The sequence below is a fragment of the Elaeis guineensis genome, chromosome 4 (genome assembly GCF_000442705.2).
Source record: "Elaeis guineensis isolate ETL-2024a chromosome 4, EG11, whole genome shotgun sequence".
In the NCBI taxonomy this organism is placed as follows: Eukaryota; Viridiplantae; Streptophyta; class Magnoliopsida; order Arecales; family Arecaceae; genus Elaeis; species Elaeis guineensis.
In genome coordinates this window covers 20,568,813-20,589,429 of record NC_025996.2, presented here as the reverse complement: position 1 = coordinate 20,589,429, position 20,617 = coordinate 20,568,813, and the positions used below count along the sequence as shown (strand labels likewise).

The 20,617-nt window shown below is 37.6% G+C and overlaps 1 protein-coding gene across 4 annotated transcripts in view; it reads right to left on the bottom strand.

Annotated features, from left to right (window-relative positions):
• LOC105043472 (uncharacterized) overlaps positions 1–19,555 on the bottom strand; it is a 50,485-nt gene extending 30,930 nt beyond the window's left edge. For 2 of the 4 annotated variants that reach the window (XM_010921032.3, XM_010921033.3), the window contains exons 1-11: positions 19,142–19,555; positions 12,060–12,314; positions 11,851–11,975; positions 11,675–11,719; positions 10,337–10,418; positions 7,853–7,921; positions 7,483–7,653; positions 7,325–7,390; positions 4,885–4,953; positions 4,653–4,724; positions 4,445–4,506 (exon numbers count right to left, since the gene is read on the bottom strand). In XM_010921032.3, the coding sequence (XP_010919334.1) occupies positions 4,445–4,506; positions 4,653–4,724; positions 4,885–4,953; positions 7,325–7,390; positions 7,483–7,653; positions 7,853–7,921; positions 10,337–10,418; positions 11,675–11,719; positions 11,851–11,975; positions 12,060–12,314; positions 19,142–19,315 (1,190 nt within the window). In that variant the 5' untranslated portion in view covers positions 19,316–19,555. Of the gene's footprint in view, positions 1–4,444; positions 4,507–4,652; positions 4,725–4,884; positions 4,954–7,324; positions 7,391–7,482; positions 7,654–7,852; positions 7,922–10,336; positions 10,419–11,674; positions 11,734–11,850; positions 11,976–12,059; positions 12,315–19,141 lie in introns of those variants that run through there. The other 2 variants (XM_010921031.4, XM_073255799.1) reach the window with 2 other exon arrangements.
• Positions 19,556–20,617: the final 1,062 nt, after the last annotated feature.

Here is a 20,617-nt window from a genome sequence, read left to right as displayed (position 1 = left end):
ACAAGGCATGCTCATTAGCTGTCAACATGTTCCATGCCATGTCTTGCTATGCCAACCACGGACTCAAGTGCCAGTTGGCACAGCACACTACAGCATGCAACATGCCAATGCCTTATTGAATGTAAATACATATGTATGTGCATATGTACCCACATATTTATGTATCTATGTTCCCTTTCAGTGACTCACTGCAGAAAAGATATGAACCCAATATTTGCTCATTCTATCAATCCATCACAAAGCCACCTATTTGCACACTTAGAATCCCAAGACAATTACATCTGGCCTTATAGCCAATACATCTTTAAAATATAACCATCATTTTCTAGTTAGCCAACTATCATTGATTTCGTAATAACAAAATTGGATCTTGGTGTTTTATTCAGTTTATCAGGAAAGTCATTGGTAACTTTCGTTGCATAACCTCGAGATTCCATGACTCAAGCAACTATTATAGAAGACAAGTGCTTAGAATTGCCATAGTGACATAACTGGGCAGAAAAGATCAAATTTTGTGTGTTTTAGGCAGCAATAATCCTCCTTCCCAATTCTTTCTATTGATTTACAAAGTTTTGATTTCTGACCAGTTGCCACCAATTTTACCCAAATGACCATTATCAATCATCATTTGATTGCCCCTTTCCACTCAAACATTCAACAAGGCATCTTTCTGCTCAGTTTCATCCTTGCTGATCTTCCTAGTGCCTTCATGAATTCATTTAATTTTCTGATTTGCTTAATGGTAGTCTATGGCCATGAATTTTCCCATTGTTGCCTCTGTTTTCTTCTTTAGTTCCTTTCGGATTCATGTTAATTCCTATTACTATCTATTAAAACTAGTCTGATGTTGTTTGTACACTCAAGAGCACCTTTTGGCACCTTTTGAGCTGGATTGACTTGTTTTGAGAGTTTTATTTAAGCCCTTCCCCACTGATCTTGCCAGTTCTGCTAGTCTCTCTTTGCAGAAATAATGCTAACCTTGTCCGTTTTCTCTATTTTTGCTTTGTTCATCATGGATCTATCTGCCTTGATTTGCTCTTAGGAATTTTAAGTTTGTTTTACCAATTTCCTTGCATCTTTCAAGCTTGATTTTTGGTATGATCATACTCATTTGATGATGCAAGTCCACTTAGCATGTTAAACAGGTGAACTTAAAATTTCAGAAAGCAAAAGGCAACAAAACAAGGCCATGATCCATCTAGCTAGGCAAGGTGAAGTGCTGCAGACACTACTAGTGATGCTCAATCAATAAAATTTTTGAAAATCCACTGCTTCAAACTTGATAACCTTTACATCATTATTTAGTCATGTAGAATCGAATATGCCAATTTTTGCCTTTTAGTTCGGATAATACAAATCTAAGACCAGGAGATGTGGGTCTAAATAAAAAGCATAGTTTGTTGTACCAGAACTTACCACCCAATACAGGGCATATCGTATGCCCTCCATATCAAGTGTTGCTACCGAGGTAATGCAACATACCGACACTTGGTATGGAGCATATCAGTTGGATACCAATATGGGGTGTGGTACCAAGATTGCAAAACTTGATGGTAAATAAAACACCAGATAGAAATGAGTGTCAAAGAAATACATATCAAGATTGGGGAAGATCTTATCTCACTTGTAAGAGACAAAAAGATCCAATACAGCCCAAATTTACAAAGATACTAAAGACAGAACAAAAAATTAATGAAACCCAAGTATACTTGGTATAAAAAGGAGATAGCACAAATACAAAGTCGATATGCTTTTAAACATATGCTGGACCAAAAATGAGGAAAGAGACATCATACACTGTTCTACAGAAAAGTATCAACTTTAAGAAGGCTATGAGAGATTAATGAAGACTTGAAGCAAGAAATGTAAGTGAATGAGGCTCGAATTTATGGGATTTGGCATCAGAAGAGATTAAAGCCAACATCTTGGAAAGCATAAAATTTCCAAATAACAACATGGAAACAAGAAATGAGAGTGAAAGATGCTAAAACCCATATGCACATGTCTTCCATTCTCCTCTTATCAATTAAAACCCAAATGGGAGAAACCAAACCAAATTGATTTAGATTGGAAAGGAAGCTGATTCATTAAAAGGAAAAAGAACATATGGAATGCCCTACCTTGATTATTATGGCTGATTATGAATAGTCAATAATCAGATATGCACTTTACAAGTACTACATATCAACTGAAGCAAATTCAGGTCAGATCTTGCTGTCTTGGAGGTTGGATCAATGACTGGGGACTATTAGCAGGAAGCCCTCAAAGGATGAAGAAAACTCAGATTATTGTTAGATACTGATAAACTTTCCAACAAAAAATTGACTTGTTTCGGCAATGGCCCAGTGAATCTTGGAAGCCTAAATACTAAAATGAAAGAAACATTGATAATATCTATGACAAAGATGAACTCCCATAGATTCATCAGTGTTAACATACTTGAGCTGAACCAGCCACTTAGATCAGCAGCTTGACAACCTGTGCCGATGTCTGATTCAGGTTTCTTACTGGATTGGATTACAAATGACCCAATGAACACACGAAACCCAGCTGCCCCCTTTTCCTTCCAAAACATTCCGCCACAAAATCTCAGAGATGCAGGTTTGAACCCTTAGCCTGCTGTAACTATTAAAATTCTCTTGAGCACAAATATATAATGCCAACTAGATTATTTTAATGATATAATATACTTATGTGAACATATTAATTTGCTGATAAATAAATACAAAGACTGGGCCTTCTAAATTCAAGAGCTAGTTTGGGCAGACTGTGATGTGATGCTTTGTTTTGATATTTCAATAATAAAAAAATTGTATTTTTGGAAAAAAAAGAAATTAAATGAAATTCATTTTAAAAAATATGTACTACAACGTTCTTTACATCACATCTAATTTTTCCATAATAATTCTAATTTATTTTAATGTGTCTCCTGTCTGACCAATTGACCTGGCGGTTGAACTGGTGAGACAATGACCTGGCCTGTTGGCCAGGTTGATGCCTGCTTTGGAGCTGACTGGATTTCACAGTGCTACCTAGAAGACTTGACAAATGTTTCAAAACAGTGATCCAAAGCCCGAACACTATGAAAATTAAGGCAAAGATTTAGACATGAAAAAATTAAAAGGACTTCTCCTAGATGAGGTGCATCATAATATGGACTGCATGTTTAAAACCATGCATCTACTCTAGCACACAATCCATATATACTCAAATTCAAACAAACAATTATGGTGTAAATGTGGGCAAAACCACTAAAAATTTCTTTTGTAATACAGGCACTAGTAGCATATATTCTTTGAAACAATAGCTATGCTAATCTATAGGATGGAATCTTTATCCAATGTTCCCAGAAAAATTTAGCATAGAGATTGATAGAATGCAACTCAAACAATAGCTATGCTAATCTATAGGCAGGAATCTTTATCCAACCTTCACAGTAAAATTTAGCATACAGATTGATAGAATGTTATCATATTCATTTTACATCCACATAATTCCATCTCACATTAATATAATGATCCTTAGCTTAAAGGACTGTAAAGACAAGCATACGCCATGACGATCCTTGCCAATGTCAAATTAGAAACTATGATATGCCAATAACATAGTTTTTCAGAACATCTCAGGTTTATCATTTATCTTAATAATCTACCTAGTTCTCAAATAGTTGGGCAGCTGGACCTACATATGAAATGTTAAATATGTCTCCACAGATTCACATAGAAATATCTATGAAGTAAGAGTGTTACCATTTAAATCTTTTCTCAAGTTCTGGACACTTTGACCTCTGACAAGTGACAATCATGTCACTGTACTTACATTGGCATTTGCAGAGATTCTGATGCTTAAAAGCAAATTTAGAAAAGAGTGGATATGTTTCTCTCTAATTGTCATAACCACAGATCTACAATTTTGGAAAGCTGTAGTAACTGAAAACAAGCAGTCCCAAACATTTCTTGCTTGACAAAACTGTATGATCGAAATAATAAGATAACTACTGTTTTGTTTAGGTTCCTGATTGACTGACATAGATCCTAGCTGATCCAAAGGTAAAACAATTTTTGCTTTGGAAGACAGTTGTCAGTACAAAACATTAGAATTCATTTTTTAGTAACAGTATTTTTACTCTTTTTAGAATATCAGCCTAGATACATAACTAGAAGCACACGTTATAAAACCATGTTTCACAGAGTTCAAACACAAGCACATGAACCCAGATACGTAATTGTTACCTAGGAGAAACAAAGATTTTAATTAAACATGAGGGCAAATAAACATGTCAGAAAATTTTTTATGTATGAACTCTGAAGCACATTGTGATTCCACCAATCCAATAGACTTTAGATATGATATGTTTCTTCAAGAAAGTAAAATCATAATCCAAGAAGCAATTTAGATAGCAGGGTTGTGGACGAAATATATATAGGACCACAGGATGGCTCACCTACAATTGACTTCATCAGTAAATACCAACTTCCCCAGATTAGATGCGGACGTAGATGGAACCTGCCAATGACAATGAAGTGTTTACAAGTGAATTTTCTGTAAGGGCAAGAGAAAACAGAGATCGCAATAAAGAGATAAAAATATTAATAATATGCAGAATACAGCACATAACATATAACCTAAAGTTGAAATTGGCAATATAAAACCTTATTGTTAAAAAACAGTCTCATGTGCTCCTCATCTTCCTTCATTTCCGGAAGGTCCTCATCATCTTGAATCTATAAAAGAATTCAAGAAAATGAATGACAGCTATGAACAAACAAAGAGAAGTAGCAATTTGGGAAAAAAGGACCCTAAAGCAGAAATAAATTTCAAAATGAAGTCACTAATAGAAGTAGATGTTCTGGCATTTTAAAAGGAAACAGGTTATGGTGGTACCAGTGATGCTTGGGCCTTCAAATCTTCAATATCAAAGTTCCACGCACTAACACCTCTTTGATACTCACTCTGTTAAAGGATCAAGTAGTACATTTGAAAATAAGATGATCAGACTGTAAGCATGAGTGAATGGACTCAGTCTCTACATCCATACTTAAAATATAAAATCACCCTTTCTGTTTATTTTGATAGTTTATCATCCATGTGATCTTACATGGTATGTGTGTGCACTAGTGTGTCCGCATATGTTTGTGTGCATTGAAATTATATTACTCCTTATTGGACCAGGAGATCATTTCAGTTCTTTAATATTCACGCATTTTACTTTTTCATCAATAATCAAATGAACTGCTACCAAAAGCCATCAGCAATGAGCTTAGAAATGGTTTGCCTATCACGCACAACAATCCAATACTTGCAAGACAAAAGACAGCTCAAGTACATGTGATTCCAGATTTAAGTACATCATATGCAGCAAAAGTTAAGAAATGACAATTTTTTCCATGAGTCGCTGGTTCCAATTTTCAATTTAAAGGCATGATGTGTAGTCAGAGGAGTTGGAAGTCAGTATTCTACCAACCTTTCCGATACGATATGCTACGGGTCTGTATGACAGACCTTGCTCCAAGAAGTTCGAAGTCTAGGTTTTTCTCTTTCTTATGGTAGTATTGGCAAGGCATCAACTAAACAAGCTAGCATGCCCACTGTTGAGCTTGCTTTGCTTTCACCAATATCCTTACCTAGACAATTTACAAAAAAATGACTAAAAGCAGAACTGAAGCACAATGCCCATACTTTTGGAGTTTCCGGTTGCACATTCCACCCCTCATCTTCAGTGCCAGCGGGATGGCAATGGAGCACAAGGAGCTTCAGGGATTGGTTCTATGTGCAGCTCCTCTATCAGTGTGATATCTCCAACATGGATGGGAAGGGATACAAGTTTAGGAGTGTAAGAAGAGAGAGGGAATTAAGGGAAGATGCCCATTTGCAATCCAAAATTTTTCTAATATTAAAGAACATTGACAAAGTGATATTTGATTACCCAAATATTTTGGAACTGAAAGGCCAGCAGCCACCCATGCTGCTCCATGCTCTATTCTCTCCTAACCTCAATCTCCTAAGCCCATGACCTGTGTGCAGAATTCACACAAAAAGGTAGATGGCATATAAACATGCCTATAGCTTGGGAAAGCAAACATACCTCAACTTGGTAATTTGTCCTATTGTTGGATAGGGTTGGGAACCTGCACCGCTCTAGAGTGGACCTTAGCCAGGCTTTGGCCTAAGGTTGCATTTGGTAGCTAGCAATCTGGATGATCTATCCAGATTGCTAGCAATTTAAAACAGGCCCACCAGATTACTGTGTTTGGCATACTTTTTGGGTGGCAATTTAGATTACCTTGGCAATCCAGATTCCCTCCCAGGAGGCAATCCAAATTACCTTAGGGAGAGGTGACAACCCGAATTACCACTTGTTTGGCAATGTAGCGAAAAAAAAAAAACATAATTACCCCTAAAAAAAATCACACAAAACCCACCCCCTCACCGGTGGCTGTCACCCTCTCCTTATTCTCCAAACTCCACCATGCCCTCACTGCCCTCGACTGCCTCCCCTCTGCTTGTGCCCTCGTCATCTCCGGCAATGGTCCCCATTTCTATGCTGGCATCGTGCCCTCCTCCAATGACCCAGCCGCCGCCCTCTCCTCTCGCCAAGCATTTTTGAGAATTTTGATTTAAATTTAGAAAATAAAACTAAACTCTTCCTCAATAATTCAAAATTCCACAAAACTTTATGGGGGTATCTTGGGAATTTGATTTCATATTACTGATAATTTGATTGTCATACCAAACATGTCAGTCAAGATTCTCAGTACCTTTAATGCAACATCACCCGTGTGTACCAAACACAATAATCAACATTACTGGCAATTTAATGGTGCCAATTTATCTTGAAAGCAATCCATATTACCTTTCAAGATTGCCTGGTGATGCACCAAACGCAACCTAAGGATTTTGTTATTTCAGCAGCCAGCCTGTGGCTTGCCACCCTAAACAGCTGCATGCTGCATGGGGTGAGGCTGTGACAAAAAGGACCCACTTAGCTACATTCTTGTTGCTCTTTCAGCATGCAGAAAACCAAAACATTCTGCATTTGTAGGTATCTTTTCAACTGATATACTTTCCAATTTTTCATTATAGAGAATTGACCTCTCACAAGTTAGTTTTTAGAAAGAATATTACATAAGCTCTTTTTAAAAAGTAGTAGTTCAATTACCTACTCATCTATTGTTTATGAAGGCTTTGCATTATAGGATATTTAACATGAGAAAACTTGCATTACTAGCCACAGTATACAAAATGCATTCAATGAAAGAAGAAATATCCTGATTCATCATCAACATTTTTGCTACCATTATTAACAAGTGCAAATAGGACCAACCTGAGACAATTTTTCTTGTTCTGCTGAAGGCATTTTTCTAAGAGCTAGTTGTGCAGCATCTTTAAGCTGCACAGAAGCAGAAATTCTGTTACCATGCCTGTTTCACATAATAACAACTAAGAGACACTAAAATTAGACTGCATTCATAAAGTGGCTACCTGGAGTGCCTTCACACGGTCCCAAAGCGGTGGCAAGTCCGCGAAAATGGATTTCACTGACAACTCTGGAGGCTTGGCATGTCTGAAGAATGAATGTTTTAACAACTTTTCTGCTGTTGGCCTCTTTGTTTGATCTTTCACCAAGCACATTGCAACCATTTCTTTAAAAGACTGATTACAACTGAAAATCCTTTATTAGAATAGTAATTTATCTAGACTGCTAATATAGTGAAACAAAATGCTCATGGCATGTCAACATCTTCATCGACAACTTATTGATTGCACTTAAAGACAGTTTGAAGCTGACTAATGATGTGATTGATGTGAATATCCCCCTAAAACATGTATTAGCCAAAAAGACATGTAATACCTTAGAAAACCTCTTATCACGATCATAATCAAGTCCAGGAGGGGCATTTTGGAGGGTCATCAAAAGAACCTACAGTCAGGTGGAACAATATAAAATGTCAGAGCTTCAGGTATTGCAGTTTTTTAGTATTATTAAATCTTTGACTTATAAACTTATGCACCCACTTGTAACCAACATGTAAACCATGGCAGGTAGACTGCAACATAATCATAAGCCTTCCACTTTTATCCAAAAATAGATGGGAATTTAAAAGATTTGTGACCATGAATGGGAAAACTATAAGCTATAAAACAAGATATCATGTTTTTCTCAAATTTACTTCGCATGATCTCCGTTACAGGATTCACCCACACAAAAGCCCACAAGTTGCTCAGACATTATTCAGGAAGGAGTAATTGACTCAACTCACAGCATTAATGGAATACCACTTATGCAGAGAACTATAAGCTATGGAGAAATTAGAAAACAAACTTTCATATTGAAGCAGTGACCTCATTTATGCTATGGAATTCACATAATATGGGTGCTCAGTACTCTATTCACAAATTGTTCAATGTGAAGTAGTTAAGACAGTAAAACTGATTAATGGAAATCTCATAGTATAGGTGCCTGCTCTTTATTGTTCAATGTGGATTAAGATGGCCAAGCTTATTAATGGAAATTATCCAAGTTTATCTGGAACTTTTCTGGGGATCTAAACCGTAGTCAATGTACCAACTAATTCACCACATTCGTCACAAATTGAGCTTTCAAACGTTCAAAAAACTTTAAGTTAATGTATGGACTTTTTTTTTTTTTTTGCTTTCTTTTTTCTGTGTTGAGCCACCTGTCAGAGAACAAAATCATCTGTTCATCTCACCGTTCTCAAGAAGATGCTCAATAGGAAAGAACATATGAGACTTTTCTGGTTTTAGCCATCATGTGATATTAGCTTATTAATGGAAATTATCCAAGTTTATCTGGAACTTTTCTGGGGATCTAAACCGTAGTCAATGTACCAACTAATTCACCACATTCGTCACAAATTGAGCTTTCAAACGTTCAAAAAACTTTAAGTTAATGTATGGACTTTTTTTTTTTTTTGCTTTCTTTTTTCTGTGTTGAGCCACCTGTCAGAGAACAAAATCATCTGTTCATCTCACCGTTCTCAAGAAGATGCTCAATAGGAAAGAACATATGAGACTTTTCTGGTTTTAGCCATCATGTGATATTAAGGCCTCAAAATTCAAAATATTGATGTGCATGAATATAGAGTATCGATGCATGTTGAGCACATCTTGAGCATCATCTTGGAGCACATGACAGTTTTAAACATTAGTACCTAAAGGCTTCATACTTCATGTAGACTAATAGTTTTGAGAGGACCTATGCAAGCATGTGTTTAGTCCCATATTGGTTATGTACTGGGAAGATCTTGGCTACTTATACAGGACCTAGGAAACCAAATAATATCTTCTAAATAGCCTTTTCAGACGAGGTCCTAGTTATTACAGACTATATCAGAATAGACCTGGCCCATGGCCTATGTGGACTACAGGGCACTGTAGCATAGGGCCATTTAGGACTAACCACGGAATGATCTTAATTCTTGTGATTGGATTTGGTAGAATTTGAATTTTGGACCTTTAGTCCGACAAAAATGCCAAGGCTTAAATGGAGAAAACAAGGTTCGCAGACTCGGTACCGAAACCCATGCTGGTTGCCGACCGGTACAGTATAGTACAGTATCGTACCATACCGACAATAAAAAAATTCAAAAACAAAACCCACCCAAAGGCCAAAAAAAAGAAAGAAAGAAAACCAAACCGAATCGGACCGAACCGGTACCATACCGTACCGAACAAAACCGTCAGGTACCTGACGGTTCGGGCTGATACCGTACCGAACCAATCGGTTCGGTCAGGTTCAAATCATTTTCCGAAAAAGCAGTCTGAACTGAACTGATTTTCCGTCGATACGGTATGGTACAGGGTGTACCGACCAGTTTGGACCGGTACAGAATACCATGGGAGAAAGTATGCAAGGAACCATGCAAACATGTGTTTAGTCCCATATCAATTATATGCTGTGAAGATCTTGGATACTTATACAAAACAAAGAACCCAAATAATATCTTCTGGCTAGCCATCTTGGTTGAGGTCTTGGGTTGTTACAACTTACAAGTGTTAAAACTCCTCGTATAAATGTTTCTCCTAGAATAATATTTGTTTCCAAGGAGTAGTCAAGGATCAAAATAAAGAGCCTTTGCTCATCTATGCTTCCTTATTTATCAGAAAAATGATGAAAATAGCCAAAAAAAATAATAGTTTATAATGTGCAGATATGTTCGCATGAAAACCCCACAACTACAAGATTTTGTAATACACATAAATGTCTTTAGAAAAACTACCGTTAAAATTAATTGCTAATCAGAATAAAGGAAATTGCAAATGACACGTATAGTTTCAATACAATAATTAGTTGATTATTTGAATATTTTTATACCTTCATCGGAGGATATTTTGAAAATGGAGCATGTCCATGTGCCAACTCTAGCGCAGTTATTCCAAATGACCATATGTCAGCTCTGGAAATACCCAATGCATTAGTCAACTGCAATCTTAAACATTTATATGTTTGTTCTTCTAAGAATATAGTAACCTCTATTTGTAAGTTTCAAAATCACGAAGTCATTATCCTTTTCTCATAGCATTAGAGCAATACAGTAGGCAAAACCACAAAATATGGAATAAATTGTCGTAACCAGAAAAGGTTCTATCAGAAAGAAGATGAGGACTTTAATAGAAAAGGCATGTTCTGGCTACCTTTCTATATTAAAGTTTAAAGGACCGGAACCCAAGCTTTGATGAACTAATACAGAAAAGAATGTAAGATAAAGGCAGTGTTATAAGTAACTTTATGGAGTGTGAACACTAAACTGGGAAGCATAAAAAAAAAAAAAAAAGAGGAGCCATCTATAGTATATAGAAGAATATGAACATTAACTGTATCTATAGAAGCTTAGAAGCATTTGAGAACATCATTATCAAGCATTTTCCCAACAAAACAGGGCCGCATAATGACAAAACTTACTTAAGAGATCCCCTTAAAAAAAAAAAAAAAGCTCACCAAATTCCTACAGCCAGTTGTCAACCTGACCATCAACCATCCAGAAACTAGTGCCTGACATTTGGTCAAGGAAATTTGGGCAGGAACTAAGCTCGTCATGGACCATTGAAAGCCAATTGGTGCACTGGAGGACCTACCTTATTGGTCAACCAGCTTTAGCTCATAAAGCTGGAGAAGGAACATGCAAGAATCCTCCAGATTTAGAAAGAGCTTGTACAAGGAGCAAAAAAGAGACAAGATTTTGTATAGAATTTTGCATTACCTTTAATGTACAAAGACAAACCAAAAGCAAAAGGGAATCCAATCCCAAACTCCTTGGAAACACAACCATAAAGATAAAAATGTAAAACAGAGGAATTAAGAACTAGAGCATACATGATAACAGAACCTTGATTTCTTGAATTTTGCACATTTGCTAAAAGAAGCTCTTTGTTTGGATATCAATCAACTTCTTTGTTATCTACTTATAACCATCATAAGGATTACTAATTATAACCACATAAGGAAATGAACCCTTTTCTGAAGTATAATTCTGCTTCTTTTGTTCAATTAAACAAGGGGTGCAGATCCCCATATATTGCTGATGAATACATATCTTCAATCTGAGAAGGAAGAAGTATTTAACACTGAATAGAGTCACTATTTTCGCAAGGTCAACTATTGTTTTTGGATTAAGCATCTGAATTAGGTTCTTAGAAAGATGATAGTACTCACTTGAAATCATATCCACTTCCTGGCTGCAAGACCTCTGGGGCCATCCTACAGAAACAAAACTAATTGAAGAATTAGGCCATGATAAAATTTAGATGATTTAGAGAACTTAATAGCATTATGTTTTTAAAAATGACTTTACAGAGAGAATGAAGTTGATGAGAGATCTTGTATCTCACCAGCATGGAGTTCCTACGAAAGTATTTCTTGAACGTTGCCTATCACCCTTATCAAACATGCAAGCTGAAACACCGAAGTCCCCAAGCTTAACCACCCCTGACCTATCAAGAAGGATATTTCCCGCCTGCAGTGAGAAATCTTGCTGAGTAAAACATTTGAAAACATTATAGAGCCCAAAAAAAAAAAGTGCCCTCTTCTCTAGATAAACCTTGACATCACGATGTATATGGCCATGTCTATGAAGGTATTCCAAAGCCTTGAGTGTTTCTTTAAGAATAGACCCAATAACAGGCTCTTCAAATCCATCTGGATATGCTATCTTCATTAGGTGCAAACATGAACCTTCCGCCATGAATGGCATGACCACCCAAAGGCAATGGTCGACGACAAATGAGCAATAGGCCCTAATGACATTTGGGTGGTCTATTAAACTCATTGTTTGGGCTTCCCGCCATATGTCATCCTGCATGGCATGCATTTTATCATGATCATTTCAATATCAAAGAATATAATAATATAAAATTATAAATGATTATAAATGCCTTCCCCTCCCTTCTCTTCATTCTTATGTTTGCATAATTGATGACCTATGTATTGAAAAAGAAAACATGCATATTTTTTAGTTAAAAATATATTTCTGATTCGAAAATATCGTTAATAAATAATACTCAAAAATTAACAAAAAAAATGGTAGCATGTTTGGGGGTGTGCAAGTTACTTGCTGTCATTTATTTGGCAGAAATTTGTTTAAATTCGGGCACGATTATGGCCATCTAGGTCTAAGCCTAGATTCAAATAAGTGTCAAAAATAAATGGTGAATTAGGCATATGGACTGAAAAAAATATATGTAGTATCCTTGGTCATGTTCTCCACTAATCCAAATTAAATTAATCTTTTTTTATCTTTATAATTAAATATTTTTAATAAAAAATAATGTAGATAATTTAGGAGTCATGTCTAAAGTAATTCAGCTATTTTCCGCATTACAATGTAGATTATCAAATTTTAAGAGCTTAATGATTAAAAAAAATTATTAGCTCAACTAAACATCACGAAGAATATGGCAATTTGTATTGATAGTTGGGGCATATTTTCTAGGACAACATTCTAGCTTTTACACTATTTTATAAATTACTGCATGGATCAAATGAAACTAAATTATAAAAGTCACTATTACATCTAAAATATATTTTTTTTATTTTTTAAAATGAAGATCGACTTTATGTAATGTGGTAATAAATGTGGTGGTTTATGGTATGTGGTCGTCAAACTTGCACAAGTCGATTCAAGAAGGAAGGAGAAGGATGCTCACATTGGCAAAGAGCATGTGTAATGCTCGAGTCTGCCCTATTAGAGATGCAAGTGGTACAGAGAAAAGTGGGGGTGAGTTGATGAGATTGAAGCGGTATTTGGCTAGTGGTTACCCTCGATATGACTTCATGCAAGAAATGTCACTAAATATTTGGCAATTGATGAAGCAGTAATTATATGACTTCACAGAAGGCAAGAAAAAACATAAAGAAACAAGTAGATATTGATTATTAGGAAGCTGAGCCACTATCACATCACCCTAGAGATCTAAAGAATTATGAGGCATCGGATCCAGATGACATGAAGGAGGGTCAGATTCAGGCTACCAAATGCAACGTTTTGAATAATCAATGGCAGAGGGAGGTGGTTGCTAGGCACAGGACACAGTTTGGACCCTCATGGTATGAGGAGGTTCTGATCCCAAGTCCACCAGACAGATTCAGGCTATAAGAACCGCAAATCAATGAGAGAGGTTGTCGGTAAGTGTAACAGCCATATAGCATCTATGTTTGGGGCTTTTACCAACAAGAAAGCAAACAAGTCCAGAGACATCAGTAGAGACTACCATTCATAATTTAAATTCACATGCCTTTCTAGCAAAGGCTCAAAGCAGCTGAGAAATGATTCCATGCTCGTCAAGAATAAAAGAAAGGATATGTAGAGAACTACTGTTTCTTGGTTCCACTACAACCACATGCCTACAAATGCCACAAGCAACACCTACTATCAACTCCATCTAGAAAGCCAAACAAGATGCTGGTCCACCTAAACCTAAGGATATTTATAGTGAGTTGCTTAATAACAACAAGGGAGAGCTGAAGAGATGGATAATCTTCTATCAGAACAAGTGAAACACCTATAAGCCATATTAATGTGTGATAGTTGGACCGTGTCCTACAGACAAAGCATTGTCAGCTTGTTAATATATTATGACAAGAAGTCATTCTTTCACAAGTCAATTGATGCATGACAAGATGCACAACGCCCAATATATCATGGAGCTTGATGGAGCAAGTTATTGATCAAATAAGGGAACAGCATGTCGTGCAGGTGACTACGAATAATGAACCACAATAGCCACCCAAAATATGCTAACCATTAGAAGATCATACATTTTTTTATCACATATGTCGCCTACTGCATAAATCTGATACCAATGCACATATAAAAGATACTTAGGGTGATGTAAGTGATGGAGACAACTCGGGCCATCAATAAATTCACATAACACCACATGGGTGTTAGCTCTAATAAGAAAACATAGCGGGGTGAGATACTGAGGACAGCAATCACCTGTTCTACCACCCACTATAATGCACTTAATAGCTTCATTGAAAAGCCTGCACCAGATGTTCATGAATGTGAAGCAGCAGGAGAATAGATATGTGTGTACTGGCAGGGAAGGGAACCATATGGCAAGGTTAGTGATAAGCAGGCTGATTTAGAAGCATGCTAAGAGAGTAGCTAGTGTATTCATAACTCTATAGCAAGTGCTTAGCACGGTCCATAATGAGAGGTAGTCCCAGATGGGCTTCTGTATCATATGATGGTGACTGCCAAGATCGAGATCAGGCAAGCAGATCTGAAGCATGCTGATGAGCATTTTAATAGAAATAATTCTTTGTCAAATAAATAGAGATATTATACCATAAGTGTGTGCACCTCATAGACCAAAGCTTTTAGGGAGGGCCCACAGTTTTGGTGAGAAGACAACTTTGGCAAGGAGAGATACTATTAATCTAGGTACTTTTTTGGATATGAATTTTAACTAACCTAATATTTTATGACAAAGGATGTCTAACATGCAATTTACTTGATTGCTTTCGTAGTTGAATGATGGTTCCATTTTGGGCTGTCATCCAAAAACCTCAAGAGACTAACAATTTAGATCCTGTCACGGACAATCTTCTCCAGTGGCTACAAGCACAACCGATCAACCTTCACCTTAATGCACAGCAACTAGAGAAACCACTTGATGTGAAGAGACTAAATGACTTAGTATGCATAAACTAAAATCTAAGGCTTGGATTGAAGTGCATCCATAAACAGCTGAAGATGAAATATAATGGCTCACTTAATAGTAACATGATGAAGATGATCCTATGATTAGTTCGCTTAGAGGCCAGTAGTAGCTAGAGCTTAATGAACCAAGATGACCTTGCTGACCAAAAAGCATCATAACAAAAGGAGGTTGGGGTGACTGTAGAGCAATAAATAGAGTGACACATGCCACACTCACCAGTGGATGCCAGACAGCAAAAGAAACATAGAGGTCAAAAGGGAGCCCATCAAGATCCCAAGGCTATGTCTAAAACCTCCACCTAAAGATATCACTTGGAGATGCTAAGAAGAGGCACCATGGCACCAGGTCCAATCAGAAAGGTAGGGCCAGTCAACATTGTGGGCCTAGTCAAGCTACCTAGCGGATTCCATCAGGCAGAAGCAGCTCAGGAAAGAAAAAAATTCATCAACGTAGCAAAAAAAAGGAAAGGAAAGAAAGTTGTAGGTCTATTGGAGATTTTCGATGAAAAGCTGTTCACTCAGATTCTGAGACTACTAAGCCCTCAACCAATGGGTTGCCCAGATCATCTCACTATAAGAGCACTAAGACTAATGCCAGTATGAGTGATGATGCATCTGATGCCCAAGGAGGTAGTTGTGGACATGTCGAGGGTGAATAAGACTTACAGTCACATGGACTAAGTCAATTCACCAGCATGTCTCATTTCACTTGTGCCATACAAGATGCAGACCATGATGCACAATGTAAAGCCCATGAGGATATGACAACATACATGGGATGAGCCTTTTGAGGCAGTTCAGGATTCAGCACCACTGCAATTGATGATATAGTATGAGTAGTATTCTTGATGTCTTTGAATTCTCATCATATACTGGATCCTGTTCTGCACTACTAGCATGCCATCCATATGTCTATCCTTCATCTGAGATGTTATATTTGACAAGCTGCTACCCTCCATAGCCTCAACCAATTACAAGTTAGATTTTGCTACACATCCTTCCCTCAGGTGAAATAGCTTGTCCAGTATCAAACAAAGGATCAATACAAGTGACTACACAAGAGGACCAAATTATCATATGTAGGGGTGGGCATAATATCTACATGGACTCAAACCCATGGCCCAAACTATAAACAAGATCCCAATGTCTACAAGCAATATAGACACTCCATGAGAGATTAGATGTCAGTATGTATTTCATAATTTAAATCTATTTGATACACATATTTTCAAGCTATAAATCATGTATGTCTATTTTTATTTATTACAATCGCATCCATTAAGCAATCATAGGGTCTTCAAGACTAATATGATAAAAAATAACATTAATGCAACCTTAAAATCATATTTCCAAGATCCTTGAACCTTAAAATAACCACAACCAAAAAATAAAAAAATAGTGAATCAATATTTTATCGATACACTTTTACATATCAAGTGTCGATACCATATGATACCATACTGACCCGATAACAAACTGGTACGGTACCCAATACCGAGATTGCAAACCTTGATTATAAATGCATGTATATCCAATATATATTACTACTGGTGGCTAGTCATAATAATTCAGCTTTAGAATAGCTAATAACGATGTAATTGATGATTTTCTTGCAAGCACATGCAATTTTGACCAGGAAGTCTTATTGTCCTTAATTAAGGATCCATATTTATGAAGCAAATGTCAAAAAGAATCTGGCATCTTGAAGGTTAAAATATTTTTTCTTTTATGCTTCTTCATTGAAGAAATATAAATTTGACCAAAGCGATAATAGCTTTTCCCCTCAAATAATGACTTCATATGCAAGATTTAATTTTTCCATCTAAATCATAAGCACGTCAAAATTCAACAAACATGCAGCCAAACCTCTAAAACATAACAATCAGCATTAACTTCTCTGAATATATACCCTTCTGTGATCTGAAAGAAGCGATTTCCAGATCATAAGGTCATACAGTTCCAATAACAAAACCAAAAGCATTGACATTTGAACTCATTCCATTTTGCAATATTACCTCAATATGGCATCTGTTGCTTACTTCAGTACACTTTAGCATATAGATCTAGTCATCAAGTCACAACAGCTTTCATACTTATTCTTTTCATTGATTACAGTATCATTGTGTTATTCAACCTGGCATCAAGCAGTTTCAAATGTTGTGTGTGCCATGCTTTAGGATATAAGATCAGATGGGACTGCATGCTACATAGTCACTGAGAATGTGAAGCTGTTATTAACACATATCACTCTAGTAGATTGCCAAAATGACTCATGCAACAAAAATAACATCCTGACAGCCTATGTTCCTCAGTAATTACAGCATGGTACCACACAAACAATGATTGACCCAGGCACTAAACCAAAATATTGCTGATGCTAGCACAGCTGAAACAGATAAGCAGTATACTAAACAAGAGAACAAAAATAACCATATGTCCAAACTATTTAGCTCCTTGTTACTAATACCAAATACTGATCAAACACTTGTTGAAGTATCTTGAAGCCCTATATAAACAAAGTCTTGGTGATCATTCATTAATTTACAGATATGTACTACGTTTAACCGCATTGTGCACTTCATGTGATTCAGTTATGGAATATTATATACTTTTTTGGGAACTAAGCAAATATATGTGTTTAATAATATCATTGTTTGCTCTACCAAAAAAAATAATAGTATTGTTTTATAGGATGACAATCAGGTTTAAATGAATACAGTAAGATATGGCGACATTAAATTTTCAAGAAAATGATCACTGAGAATCAAAGCAGATATTGAACTTCATCAAACACTTTTTCGAGACATGATGACTTCTTATACAACAAACTATAAGAATGATAGGAGACACTCCTAAAGATCCAGAAGAAACTTTAGTTAAAGTAGTGAGAATGGATTTACACGATTGACCTAGATAAAGACTGGCCATAAAGCAAGATCTTTATAATGTGATATATAAATTCATTACAATGGAATCATAAACCCACAGCTGAGGCTTGAGAGCCTTTCGCACAAATAAAAGAAAAAAAAATGAAACAGAAAGAACGGTACCAAGATGGAGGGGGAGAAATTCACAGCCTAAGTCAACAGCAAGATTATCCTTATTTAGAACTGATAAGATTGCTCTATTCGGGTTCTACCTTAGTTGCCAAGATCAGGAACAAGCATGGGCACAGATTCAAGTGCTTGGAAAATGAGTGCAGATTCGAGTTTCTCAGGAGTTTATCAAATGGGCATATTACCTCAGGTAGATATTTCCCGCGACTAAGGATCCTACGGATGTTGCAACAATCTAACAGCACCATTACATATTAAACTTGTTCAAATTCTGCTTTAACGATGCAAGGGCAACCTGAATTAGTATTGATTTATAATATGAATACTTATTCTTCTTTTTTACCATATAGATAAGCACTGTTGAAGGATGCAGAGAAGCGTGAATCATAAAAACTTCCAAGCCATCCAAAACAGCAAACCTAAGACCAAAAAAATAGAAAGATGTGACAATTATGCAATTCAAGGTCATATCATGATTAGATGTAGTCACAAAATCACAATCAAAGGTCTACATGAAGCAAAATCAGAGAGCCAATCCAGATATCATCCATCGAAATACTGGGAGCCATTCCCAATTGCCCTCTTCATCAGCAGAAGACCAACCACCAAGAAAGATGAAATCTTGGTAGGCAAACGGCAAGAACGACATCTGAACAAGAAAGATTAAATCTTGGCAATCGAAACGGCAAGAACGACATCTGAACAACTCAAATTCCTCAACCCATACTATCCAAACCGAGAACCCACCATCCGTCTCCCGATCTAAGCAGCTCCAACCGCTACCCTCACCAATCCCAAAAATCAAAACAACAACCATAACCCGCAAGAGAAGAGTCCAAAACCCTAGGAATCAAACCAACAGCGACCAAAGTCTGAAAGATAAGGGATAGAGAGACCCACGAGATTACTGTTGCAGCGGTCGAGATCTAGGCACTTGACGGCGACGATCTCGTTGTATGGTATATAGATCGCCCTATAAACCGTTGCGCTCGCGCCGTACCCAACCTCCTCAAGGAGCCTATAATCCGCCGGCGACGCCGAGTAGCTCTTCTTCACGCTTGCATTCTTTCCCATCTCCCCTTCCTCCGGCCGCCGCCAGAACTGGAATCCTCGAAATCCTCTCGCCGGAGACCTCGCTTCAGCCCTACCGTGGGCCTCCTGTCGATGTCCCGAGTGCCGTTGACCGCCGTCACTTACGGTGGGCGAGAGAACTTCGGAGACGGAAAGAGGCGAAAAAAAAATTAAATAAAAAGGGAAAAAGAAAGAAGAAGGGAGTGGGGAAGGCGAGATTAGAAGGGGGGGGGGGGGGGTGGGGGGCGGGTGGTAGGGTGGGGAGACGGATGCTGAGAGCTGACGTGGCAGGGAGGGGATCGGGGGATCGGGGCGATGGGCCGTACGTGCCGGGACGGCAAGGAGGGGCGAGTGGGGCCCCGGGGAGCCCAGAAATCTCCGCTCGGAGTTTTCGCGAAAGATATATCGGGGACGTGTTCGGTGGGGAGGGGAGGGGAGGGGTGTGTGTTACTTCCGAGGAGCGTTACGAGACAAGCGCTTGCGGTCGAGGGACGGGGGGTACCACGGTTTGGAGCCCGGGGTACGAAGTACGAACAGCGGAGATCTGTTCTTGGTGTGTCCGTTGGATCTGATCCGGGGCCGTACAACCCGTGAGCCCAAACCAAAAGGATGGCGGTGGCACGGCATTGTTAGCCCTGAACTCGCCGTTTCTTGTTCAGGCTTGTTCCTGCTAACACGTGGGACATTTTTGTTTGATTTTTCCCCTTAAGATCAAGATGGTTATGCCGGATGGTCACATCATTCCGGCAGGTTAGGCGATCGTGTAAAGCCACTAAGTACTCTCTTCTCCTTCTTCTTCTTCTTTATTTTTTTTTTTAATAAACAAATGATCACACCAATCTACGAGAGCAATCCAAAAATTTAAAATATACAAAATTTTACAAGACCGCTAAAAAATCTTCATCCTATCTCCCTATAATCGGTCACCAGAGTACTCAGCAATAAAAACCGTCACCCAATCTATTACGATATTCACCTCTCGGTAGACATATTAAACCCTAACTGTAATAGCTTGACGAAAAGAAATTCAGACATTCTGAATAAGTGGATGACCCTCAAGCTATCTAGTGTCTCCCTAAATCCAAGAAATGATAATAGCAGAGTCACCCTCCAGAAAAATTCTTTTTGCGGAAAGTTGCTACCTGACAAGGTGACACCTACCCAAGTGGCGTGAAGCTCTACAATCGGGACTGAAGGCTTAAAGAAGTGAGAGCCAACAGCTGCCAAAAGTCTTCCATCAGGATCAACGATGACAAAGCCAACTCCGACCCTATCATTTTTGACATTACCATCAAAGTTAACCTT